We start from the raw sequence: 13,144 nt of genomic DNA on the forward strand, positions 1-13,144 counted from the left end.
AGAGAAAGAGAGAGAGAGAGAGAGATCAAGCGAGAGAGAGAGAGAGAGAGAGAGAGAGAGAGAGAGAGAGAGAGAGAGAGAGAGAGAGAGAGAGAGAGAGAGAGAGAGAGAGAGAGAGAGAGAGAGAGAGAGAGAGAGAGAGAGAGAGAGAGAGAGAGAGCAAGCGAGAGAGAGAGAGAGAGAGAGAGAGAGAGAGAGAGAGAGAGAGAGAGAGAGAGAGAGAGAGAGAGAGAGAGAGAGAGAGAGAGAGAGAGAGAGAGAGAGAGAGAGAGAGAGAGAGAGAGAGAGAGAGAGAGAGAGAGAGATCAAGCGAGAGAGAGAGAGAGAGAGCAAGAGAGAGAACGACAGAGAGAGAGATAGAGAGAGAACGAAAGAGAGAGATAGATCAAGAGAGAGAGAGATAGAGTGAGAACGACAGAGAGAGAGAGCAAGAGAGAGAGAGATAGAGAGCAAGAGAGAGATAGAGCGAGAACGACAGAGAGAGAGAGCAAGAGAGAGAGAGATAGAGAGCAAGAGAAAGATGGAGTGCAAAAGAGAGAGAGAGAGAGATAGAGAGCAAGAGAGGGATGGAGAGCAAAAGAGAGAGACGGAGAGAGATAGAGGGCAAGAGAGTGAGAGAGAGATAGAGAGCAAGAGAGAGAGAGAGAGAGAGATCAAGCGAGAGAGAGAGAGAGAGAGAGAGAGAGAGAGAGAGAGAGAGAGAGAGAGAGAGAGAGAGAGAGAGAGAGAGAGAGAGAGAGAGGGAGAGAGAGAGAGAGAGAGAGAGAGAGAGAGAGAGAGAGAGAGAGAGAGAGAGAGAGAGAGAGAAAGAGAGAGAGAGAGAGAGAGAGAGAGAGAGAGAGAGAGAGAGAGAGAGAGAGAGAGAGAGAGAGAGAGAGAGAGAGAGAGAGAGACAGTGAGAACTGGGAGAGGAAGAGATCAAGAGAGAGAGAGAGAGGGCTGGGAGAGGAAGAGATCAAGAAAGAGAGAGAGAGAGAGGGAGGACTGGGAGAGGAAGAGATCAAGAAAGAGAGAGAGCCAAAGATAGAGAGAGGGAGAGTGGGGAGAGAGAAAGAGCAAGAGAGAGAGCAAAAAATAGAGAGAGGGCGGTGCGGGGGTCGAGAAAAAAAACAGGAGAGGAAGAGCCAGAGAGAGAGAGAGAGATAGAGCAAGAGAGATAAAGAGGGAGAGTGATAGAGAGAGAGATCAGAGGGAGAGAGCGAGAGATAGATAGAGAGACAGAGACAGCAAGAGCTAGATAGATAGAAAGAGAGAGAGAGAGAGGGAGAAAGAGAGAGAGAAAGAGCGAGAGATGGATAGCTGGCCAGAGAGAGTGATAGGCTGATAGAGAGCGAGAGGTATATTCGTAGATAGACAGAGCGAGAGATAGATGAATAGAAAGAGAGAGAGATAGAGATAAAGAGATAGAGAGTGAGAAGTAGATTGGTAGACAGACAGACAGACCGACAGATAGATCGAGAGAGAGGGAGATGGAGAGAGAGAGAGAGATAGAGAGAGCAAGTGAAAGCGAGAAATGGATAGCTAGCTAGAGAGAGTGATAGACTGATAGAGAACGAGAGGTAGATTCGCAGACAGACAGAGCGAGAGATAGATAAATAGAAAGAGACAGAGAGAGAGATAGAGATAAAGAGATAGAGAGCGAGAGGTAGATTGGTAGACAGACTGACCGACAGATAGATCGAGACAGAGAGGAGAGAGAGAAGAGAGAGAGAGAGAAAACAAGAGACACAGAGAGAGAGGAAAAGAGATAGAGGAAGAAGTCAATACCCGTCAGAAAGACAGCTTCAGCAAGCTCGAAGAAGGCAACGACGATGGTTGTTAAGAAGGCGCTGCTGGTGGGCTGCAATTATCCGGGAACGAAGGCGGAATTGCGGGGATGTATCAACGATGTGATGAGGATGCAGCGCTCTCTTGTGGAGCGCTTTGGCTTCGCCGAGGAGGACATCACCATCCTCATCGACACCGACGATCGTTACACGCTTCCCACAGGAGCAAATATAAGGCGAGCCATGGCCGATCTGGTCTCTGGCGCCGAGCCCGGGGACGTTCTCTTCTTCCATTACAGCGGCCACGGCACGCGTCTTCCGGCAGAGACCGGCGAGGACGACGACACAGGATACGATGAATGCATCGTCCCCTGCGACATGAATCTAATCACCGGTCAGTCCCCTCTATTTTCTTCTTTGATGGGTTTGTTTTTTGAGGAATCTTGAGAGGATAGAGATGTTTGTTCTGAATTTTCGGATCATTTACGAGTTCCGAGTTTTGTGTTTTTAATGATTCGGTATGAAGAGAGAGCTCCTTGTTTTATTGGATGGTTCTGTTTTGTGACGAATCATGAGAGAAAAATGTCTTTATTCTTGGTTTTTTTTATCGACATCGATCTTTTTTCAAATGGGTAACATGGAGAATTCTACAATCATCCTCAATTCGCAGACTCCTTTTCCGTGAAGCCAGATTTCAGATATAAAGATAGAGTTCCTTGTTTTATTCATACGGATATAAGGATAGAGCTCCTTGTTTTATTGGATGGTTCTGTTTTCTGACGAATCATGAGAGAAAAATGTCTTTATTCTTAGTTTTTTTTTATAATTATGAGGTCTAGCTTTATTCAATCCCATCAATGGTTTTGCCTTTTGATGAGTCGTCAGGCATAAATCTACTTATTTTAGATGATTATGGGTTCCAGACTTTGTATTTTTTATTACTCTTGGTTGCAATATGCTTAGTTGTCCATGGATAAATATCGATATTTTTTCAAATTGGTAACCTGGAGAATTCTACAATCATCCTCAATTGGCAGATTCTTTTGCGCGCAGTCAGATTTCAGAGTAGAACCGTGAGAATTGCAGTGGCTACTAATCAATCGGGCGTGCTTTACTTCCATAAAATAATCATGAGGATAAACATAACTTGTTGACTTGTTGGTTTGATTTCGACCAACTACTAATAAATTGCCCTCTTTTCCAATTGGACGAAGTCCGAGAAAATTTCACCTTGGCGGAAGATAATCCATGTCTCGTGCCTTTATTTTCCGAAAAAAGATTCGGTGATGGAATAATCTCCAGGACATTATCCGATTCCGCATATTCGTAAAGCGGAGCAACTTTTTCCGCTTGGGTCTTAGAAAACTTATCTTCGATGAGAAAAAAATAGAAGATGAAATCTTCCACAAGTTGATGTCCAAGATCGAACGAAGTTCTAACTGGATGAAAGAAAACTCACGCCCTGTTCACAGTCTTAAGTTTTATTCGAGCCGCCGAGTGAACTATATAACCACGATTACCAGAAGAAAGAGTAGCGAGAACACTCAAGATTCCAGAAAGAAGAGAGGTAGGAAAGAGAAGATAGAAGGATATACGAGGTCATGGAAAATTTATTTTTCTGACATATAATCTGCAAGCTGATGTGCTTACAAGTTCTCGTATTTATGCTGATTTACGACGAGGTTAATTTCTCGTTAAATCGCTCTAGATTGATGTAGTTGAGTTGAGATGGCTACCGTTCGGTTATGTTTTTTTTATATGTTTCTATCATTGGAGTGAGCCTTGACGGTTGATTCCTTGCATCTTTAGGTGGGTAATATGTTTTGTAGGGTTTTGATTATATGCCTGTGATTGCTTGATAGCTACTTCGATGTCTTCAATTTATATTGGGTTGTGGTTATCGATGTAGTACTTGGTTGGTAATGTTATATCTGATAATTATACAGACGACGACTTCAGAGCTCTGGTGGACAAGCTCCCAAGTGGCTGCCGGCTGACTATCGTCTCAGACTCATGCCACAGCGGAGGTTTGATTGAACAGAGTAAGGAACAGATAGGAGAGAGCACGGCAGGCGGAGAAAGCTCCAGCGATAGTGGGTTCGGTTTCGGCAGTTTCTTAAAGCGAGCTATTGAAACCACTCTGGGAGGAGATGACTATCACCAAGAAGAAGACAGTGGGTTCAAGAACAAGTCTCTCCCTCTCTCCACTTTGATCGATCTCCTGAAGCAGAAGACCGGCAAGGAAGATATAGAAGTGGGTCAGCTGAGGCCCACACTCTTCGACATCTTCGGCGAAGACTCAAGCCCCAAGGTCAAGAAATTCATCAAGGTATTATTGAGTTTGAGTTCCTGATTACAGATTAGTATACATCATTTTATCTCTAAAAACAGAGCAGATTTCATGAACTGTCGTAAAAGAATGTAATGGACACATTAAAGAATGGACAAAAATTTTGAGATCGCTCGTCACTCCCAAGACTAAGGTAGCAGTGTGTTAACTCAAAGGACTGCCCCTTCACAATAAATATAGCAAGGTATCATTGAGTTCGAATTTCCTGATTATAGATTAGTATACATCATTTAATCTCTAAACCGGGCAGATTTCATGAACTGTCGTGAAATATGTATTTTGATTGTTGGGCGCAAACACTCGCGGAAGCGTACTTGGACGTGAACAACTGCAGAAGATGTCGAGGAAGATCCCAAGACGATACGAGGAGAAACACCGAGGCGTAGTTGTTAGCCTCGTCACGTCCCCGCGTCGTCACCGTCAAGAGAGCACCAACTCCAAGAGTGAGAGAGAGAGGAAGAGGAAGAGATTTCTAGTTCAAAAGAACTTTCAAGAAATTCTACTCAACTCAAAGGGAGAAAAGAAGAATACATCAAGGGATGTTAGGGTGAAGAAAACAAGGGAAATGGGGGGCCTTTTATAGGCACAAGCCGAGGCCTAAACACCCCGTAAAAACTAGGCACGATCCTAGAAAATAGGCACAATCCTATTTTCAAGGATAAGCTTGGTCATCCTACTTTCAAGGATGTACCAAGTCATCCTATTTTCTAGGATGTACTAAGTCAACCCCCACAATCCTGAAACCTAGGGCTGGGGGGTTTGACATTTCCAACATTGATCAATTAAGTATGGACTAAAGTTCCCGAGTCATTCTTAAAGTTTTAATTTAGAGATTGCTCGTTACTCCCAAGACTTGGGTGACAATGGGTTAACTCAAAGGACTGCCCCTTCACTATCATGATAGCAAGGTATGACTGAGTCTAAATTTCCTTATTATAAATTCGTACATATCATTTAATCTCTAACAATGGAGCAGATTTCATGAACTGCCCTAAAAATAAAATGGGATAATCAAGGATGGACTAAAGTCCCCGACTCATGTCTAAAATTTTAGTTAACCATAGGTTAAGCCAAAAAACAGCCCCCTCACTATGAAGAGAGCAGTGTTTGCATTCAAGACTCTATAATTTATGCGTTTAAATGATTCCACCTTACATCCGAGTTCTTCTCAACAATATCCCTTACGTTTTTAACAGGTATTCATGGACAAAGTCAGCGCAGGTGAAGGAGGAGGCGGGTTTTTGGGTTTTGTTGGTAGCCTGGCGCAGGAGTTTTTGAGGGAAGAGGAGGTCTCGAGCACACAGGAGGTGTATGCAGGGGCGTCAAAGAAGGGTCTTCCAGACAGCGGCATTCTAATAAGTGGGTGCCAAACAGACCAGACCTCTGCAGACGCCTGCCCGGGGGGGGACCCTGCAAACGCTTATGGAGCGCTAAGTAACGCTATTCAAACAATTCTCGCCGAGACAGAAGGGGAAGTCTCCAACCGAGAGCTCGTTGCCAGGGTCAGGGAGATGATTGTGAAACAAGGGTTTACCCAGCGCCCCGGATTGTACTGCAACGACGAGTTTGCGAGTGCCCCCTTCATCTGCTGAAACCAGCTTGGTGGCCGAGCCGGGGTTTATCCTTGTGTTTTCTTGCATGGTTTTTGGGTTATAACTTGACTGTGGGTGTTTCTGCATGCCTGTTCCCTTGGATGTTGTTGGTTTTGTTTGCGACCCCCTTAAATAAATTGGCATTGGAGGATTAAGATGGTAGTTTGTTTTTACCAATTGTGGGTGTTCTACTTCCTTTGAGATATTTTTTATTTTTTAAGCAGCGGTAGTTGTTTAAATTGATGATTATATGAACGTGAGTCAATGGGGAATTACTCTCATGATCTATTTTACTCTTCTGGTTTTCTTCAATATCAAGATTGATAATTATCCTATAAGCGTAAGCCCCAACTTCATATATTGGATGGAAAATATCCTCACTTTGGGAAATCAAGAATTTTTCGAAAACTAGTTTGAGGGACGTGGTGGATTTCCAACCAAGTACACTATGATAGTGGCTCATCTCAAGAAGAGAAAGGTTTGGAAATAAAGAACACATCATAAGAAATGGTTTGAGGCATACCTATAGGTGCAAATGAAAACTTTGATGCTAATAGCACAGAATTGACCCCATTATTGTTTGATTCCTTGCATGAGTTGTCTCAATAGCCCACATGCCAGGCATCTAATGTATCCACCTGGTATACAACACATCTTACCATCTTGCACAGCCTTACCTTCTTCTCCTGATCAGCGCCACTAGATACCTGGGTATATCTTCTCACCATTATTGTCTCCTTGAGAGATACCTGTGATCAATAAGAAATGCAGAAAAGGGAAGGAACCAAGGATAGCATTACATGAGTGTTTCTCACTTAGGGCCTTATCTCATTCAATACATTCTGGAGTTTTTCATATAATTTCTTTCTGTAAGTATATCTTTTTATGTCCTCTAAGCCCAAGTATCAGTGTAGTTGATGAATCCAAAGGCCAACAATTAATTAACTGTATGTGACATGAAGATTAATTGATCATGGATCAGTTTAGGCAAACCGATGTGTCAAGTCCCCAACACAAGAGGCATGAATCTACACAAAGTATTCTTCAACACACAAAAAGTTAATCAATACTATTATGTATTATTACTGATTAGTCAAGGAGTGTGGTCAGCTGTCACATTCAAATGTATCATCCTATTTACAAATAATGCGTTGGGAAATCAATGTTAAAATATCTATCTGATATTTCCACTATCCTGGCTAAATAGTTTTTCACGTTGTCATCTTTGAGTTATTCTACTCTTATACAAAGGGCAGATGATCCCACCTCTTCATAAAATCATCTTGATGGATTTTTCTCTCCTTCCTAATAAAATCATGAATTTAAGGTAGAAAAAAAATATATTAAAAATAATCAGTGACTTATTCCCATTGAATGTCTTGTTAATCTTATATTAAGCTCCACTTTTTATCCTCATACCTGGTATATCTTAATATTTGAGAGAGGATACAGGTCTTCATGGTCATATTTCATCCTTCCTAAATAGGATGATTTATAAAAGCATCCTTCCTAAGTAGAATGGGTGACTCGGCCTTGATAGTCAGTATGCTACCTCCCAGTATAGTATGACACCTCCTAGTATAGTATGGCACCTCACATGTTGGTACCTCATTGAATTCACTGTTTTAATTTAATGCAGAATTAAAAAGCTTATTAGGTAAAGTTTAGTAATTAGTTATCTTCTTCTGCACTCATGAATCGATTAACTAGACAGGTATGCAGGCTCAAAGAGTCCCATCTATAATATTTATTTAACATTGAAAAATAGCTGTAACTACTTATGTTTTTAATGAATATTTCCATATAAGATAATCAGCCAAAAAGTTCTAAACGAGAAACACTCATTAAAGTATCTCCTTAGATGTCCCCTTTTTCATCCTCCTTAAGCACCCACCCCTCTTGGTGTGAATAAAAGGACAATCAGGCTTCTTGAATGTATGGTGGAACTTTTCAAAAACACGAATAGCAAAAACTAGACAAAGAACAACATGGATACAAGCAGCCATCCTACACATCTGAACTGGCATAGCTCAATAAAGGAACCAAAAAACAAAGGATCCAACTTCATACAATAATTTTCAATTATCAACATTTCTAGCCCTTGGTTTCACAAGTCTGGTTCCATTCATATTGTTGCAACACTCTAATTCTGGCTTCTTGATTTGAGCCAAATACAATTGGGATTCGATGCGAAAAACATTAATGTGGTATTTTTCTTGAATCTTTCATATAATTTTACTATTCATACTTGAAATTGACCAAATCTGCGACCACAACTATACATTGAATTGAATGAGTGCATCTCTGGTATTACCATTACGTAATGTCAATTTGTTTCACAAAAGTTAAGGCTGAGGCTTATACTGTCATTCCCTATTTATGATAGCACACCCATTTCTAAATGTTTATCTGGCTGCAGCATAGAAGTGTATGATGGTATTAGGGATAATGGGTGTGACAGTTATTCAGACAACTTTGTAGTGGATGATCCAATCATGGCACAACCAATGCTTTTACCAAATGGTTATGCATGCTTTATCTGTTGCAATGACAAAAAAATATTTTTAAATGTTCAGATTAGTAGGGGGACAGTAAAATGTGTTCCCCAGAAAGTTGTTTTGATGTAATTACAGAGTCTTGATTGCACTAGTACCTAAACTGATGACAATATTGTATGCATACACCATGAAAAATAGCGAAGGCACTCATGGGCATTAATGGTCACCTGCAATCATGTCGAGAAACCAGTGCTATCATTTAATGTCATTCTTTGTCAAAAAAAATTGGTTTCTCTTTTTATTTCGTGACACTAAAACTTGGTTTCATTGACTTTGTTTTTGCCCATAAAAACCTTTGATGGCCAACATGCCATGTTGTTGACTTGATTATTTTTATAGCCACCTGTAGTAGATGAATCTCATGAATGATATTGAAACCATAGATGGGTTTAGAATAAAAAAATGACACCAGAAAAAATAGGCGCTTATTCCCTTTTGGGATCCCCTGTCTCTCTCCTGCAGCTCCCTCTCTCACCAACTATCTCTCCCTGTATTTCTCCATCTCTTTTTATCTTTTAATCATTTTCCATCCACTCCCTATCTATCTACCTTTTTTCACAACCTATCACTGTATGTTGTTTAGTCACTGTCCAAATTTCACTCTCACCCTATCCCTCAACTCTCATGGATTTTGTGATTTGGATTGATCATTTAAATGATCAATGCAGCAGAATAATTCTAAACCATATCAAATTGAATTAGAAGTTAAATTATGATATTATTACCCTTTTGGAATTAATTCCTCCCCAAATTGGTTGTAAGGAAGAGTCTGTTCATGCCCTTCACAAGCTGGCCTCCAAATGTATCTACCAGATGGATGCAGCATTCGATATCCTCTTGATAACTTGCAATTTATAGTGTAAAATTGATGAATATACCGTTTCTATTGGCCATATTTGCATGTTATCATAATAAAATGGACATAAATACCTTGCACTATAGTTTCATAATTGTTTTTAATTTTTCAGTATTTTTTACATGACATTTGACCTTAGATCATTGAAAATTTATTTTTTGCAGGGCATAGAATACTTGGCTAGAGGTCGTTAATGCTTTTACTATTTTTAATGGATTTTTTCCATATATTTTTATAATTTTGTGACCATTATATTGCCAAGAAGGTATTTTAGAATTAGAAGAATATATACTAGGATTGATTTGGCATTTTTTAAAAATATTTTTTAGTTAAAATTTGTGGCATCCATGTCATTTGCCCGAAAATTTAGACAAATAATTGGATGCGCCAAATCAGCATTTTATTGGCTCATTTTGGCATTGCAATGCGCGATGTCATAATGATAAAATTATTACCTTGATGCTACCTGGCGCGGGTGGTGAGGAGAAAAGGTGAACTTGTCCTTTGCCCTTTTGGAATATTTCATGTAATAAATATGTGTGGATAATTGATAACCGCGTGCAATAAATGCATGCAGTGACTCGATACTAAGCGTCCATTTATTAAAGCAGTAAGATTACCATTCTTTATTTTTTATTAAAACGAGATGCTGACATGGCGAGTGGCGCTCTCCTAGCCGCTAAAAATGTATAACCTCTCTCCATTAACGGTAATGATTTTGTTGTTTTCCATGCACAAAGACGTGGCAGTGCATGATCCAAGGGTGGAGAAAACACATAAATAGCGTCAGCAAATCAGAAAATGGCATTTTTAATTGTCTGGATGAGAGATAAAAAGATCTAACGGCTAGGATTAATCGCCAGTAAAATGGTGATACCTTGAGATCTAGCCGCCTAATTGTGCCCAAATTTTGAGGGTAGGTTTGTCTTTTCACCATCAACGATCCATACGGTAAGATTTTTAAATAGAGGTCGGGAAGAAGGAGAAAACCACCAATGAAGCTCTCCCCCAAGTTGTTTGGCCAGGAAGGACACAGGATCAACAGATCTTGCTTCAAAAATCAAATTTGTAAGTTTCTTCTTCACTAGTGGAATTTCTTCTCAAACGATTTCAAAATGCCAAGGCATGTGCAAAATGTACAAGCCTTTGGATATGATTTTAATGGAGATTAGCATTGCAATTAGAATTTGATTCAAGATCTACTTTAAATTCTTAGTTCTACATTGATTTTCACCTCATCTTACATCTTAGATTCTTGGATTAGAGTCAGATTTCATCTATACTTCATTTTCCCCCAATTCTTTCCGCTTTCTCTCTCTTGGGTATCGCGCCTAATTTCTCTCTCTAGATCTAAAATTGATTGTTGGAAAATCCAATTCAACAACTAAAATATCTAAATATAAAATTTCATCCAAAAATTCGTCCATCTTCAAGCCCAATTTCAATGACACAAGAATCCAAATTGTTCTATCTGTAGTGTCTTGACCAAAAATATTAAGATCACTATTAAGCTTCTACTTACTTTTGAGTCATTAAAAAAAAACTAAGGCCCATTAAATACAGAAATTAATTCATTCTTGAACTAATTCATAGAAATTAGGATACAGATTCTTGAGGAGTGCCTCCCTGGGGTTCGACCCCTTTCTCATCCAATACTTTCTATATTTTCAAAAAGAGAATTATATAAATTTATTGCACAAGCTTACATGCAAACGACACATTTGACCTTTCATTTAATCACACCAAATTTAAGCATATCACCTCTTCAACATCTCCTGCTCTCCTTAAAGGTCTTGTTGATCTTTTTTCAATCAAGTCACACTAGTGGAGGGAGTGGCTTGAGAAGAATGGAAGAAAGGATGGGGAGCTTTCCAGGTATCTAGCATGGGAAACCTAAAATGAGATCCTGGTCTATTTATACTTACTATTGTAACCTTCTACACAGCTCTTTAGAAATAAACTATATTAAATATTTCCTTGGTTGTTCTTTATGTGAACCTCTAGTTCCATGTATGTGTAGTAAATATCTTTAAGAACGCGATAACATTTATTAGAAAAAGTAATTATAAAGAATTTTGATATTGTTAATTAATCAATTTAACCCAATGGATTGGTCAAGTTTCCAAGTCCTGGGGTGCGAAGCTTTACTTTTCTGCACTTCTTGGTATTTCTGAGATAATACTTATATGAATCACATGATTAGAGACTTATACGTTTCAGTCAAAATATACCCATCCATCTACTAGATGTCATGATTGTCTCAGGTTAGTAGACCACTTATATGACATTGACATGAATTGACCTGATTGATGTTTATGTATAATATCATCAAGAGATTTATACATAGTGTCTCTACACTAATGAGCTAATACTTATATGAATTCCATCATTTGAGACTTTTACATCTTAGTAAAAATATACCTATTCCATCCACAGGGTATCCTTTGTGTCTTAGGTCAGCAGACCACCTATATGACTTGGACATGAATTGACCTAATTGATGTTTATGTATAATGACATTAATGGATTCATACATACTACTCTTTATAAATTTAGCGATTTCTTTCTCTAATGAGCACCTGCAGTTTTTCCTTGGTGCCTTTTTTTTAATGTCCATAGGATCAGAGAAGACTATCCTTTTTTATAGTTTTATGAATTTCTTGGGTATCCATTGAATAAGAATGTTTAGAATACAAGTTTAAAGATAAGGTATTGCTGTATTATGATCTCATCATGATGCATCAAATAATTTGAAGTATTTGTTGACTTTGTTATAAACATCATATGTGAATAATAATGATAAAAAGTTATTTCAATGAACTGAAATATGATATGGAAGTGTGATTTTCTTGCCAGCCATATAACATCCATTACATCCATACTTCTCACTCTCTCCATTTCTCTCTTCCTCTCCCTCTCCCCTCCAATTCTCTTACTCTCTGTCACTCACTCACTAATCATATCCATTTCCTGATTTTCTTGTTTATTATTAACTCTGTTATTCTCCACATACCTAGAGTTCTCCTTTGTCTCTATCATTTTCTTCTTATCTCCATCTTAAACTCTCTTTCCCTCTCTTACTCCTAACATTCTATCTCTATTTCTCTAAATATCTCACTCCCCATGTTACACCTTTTTTGATTTCTATCTCTTTAAATCTCCCTTTCAAACCCTCTCATGAGCTCTCTATCTGCCTTATCTTTTATAACCTTTATATGGGATACCTATATCTCTTACCCAATGCCTCTACGTCTACCTCTTCACTGTACTTTCCCTCTCTTTTTCCCATTCCCTAATTATCATTTCCCTCAACCTCTGCATTCTTTACTTCCCTTTATGTTCATTTTTTGGCATCTGTGTCTCTCTTTTTCTACCTTTCTCTCTGGCTCTTTCTCTGTCTCCTAAATAGCTCTATCTCTTTCTCCCTATTTCCATGTTACATAGTTTTTCTTCTTCTTCCTCTCCTGTCTCCATCTTATTCTCTATCATTATTTACCTCCTTCCGCATCCCTTTTTATCACTGTTTTCCCCCACAACTTTATTTTACCCCCTTCCCTCCATATGTGGCTCTGTATCCCTACCTCTACTTCCTTTTTTTTCCCACGAGCTTCTTTGTTATCCTGATCTGGCTCCTTCCTATCTTTATCTTTGCCTCCAACTATATCTTTCTCCATCTACGTCTTCCACTCCCTCTCAACCAATATTTCTCGCACTCCCTCTCTATTGCACTCTCATCTCTCTCTTTCTCTGTCTCCTTCAATCGTTCCCTTTTATTGTACTCACTTTTACCTGTCTCGATTTCATCATTTTCATCTTCCTGTTTCATTCCCCATAATAACATTTTCTATTATTCCATTATTCATTTAAAATACAAGGCATGACATGGAATCCAATTTTAATGCATTTTAATAGTTTTATTGTTCCACTATTAAAAGACATTCTAATAGTTTTTGGGAATCCAGTTAACCAAAATGTAATATCAATGACTATTTTGAGATATCCTTGTGTAAACAAAATGTATG

General features: G+C 38.9%; 1 protein-coding gene across 1 annotated transcript; it reads left to right on the plus strand.

Annotated features, from left to right (window-relative positions):
* The first annotated feature begins 1,648 nt into the window (after window positions 1-1,648).
* On the plus strand, window positions 1,649-5,885 carry LOC144707520 (metacaspase-4-like). Its single transcript, XM_078580661.1, has 3 exons — window positions 1,649-2,160; window positions 3,713-4,095; window positions 5,313-5,885. The coding sequence occupies exons 1-3, from the start codon at window positions 1,812-1,814 to the stop codon at window positions 5,706-5,708; spliced, it is 1,128 nt and encodes a 375-aa protein (XP_078436787.1). The 5' UTR covers window positions 1,649-1,811; the 3' UTR covers window positions 5,709-5,885.
* Window positions 5,886-13,144: the final 7,259 nt, after the last annotated feature.

Source organism: Wolffia australiana, chromosome 9 (assembly GCF_029677425.1).
Source record: "Wolffia australiana isolate 7733 chromosome 9, ASM2967742v1".
Classification (NCBI taxonomy): Eukaryota; Viridiplantae; Streptophyta; class Magnoliopsida; order Alismatales; family Araceae; genus Wolffia; species Wolffia australiana.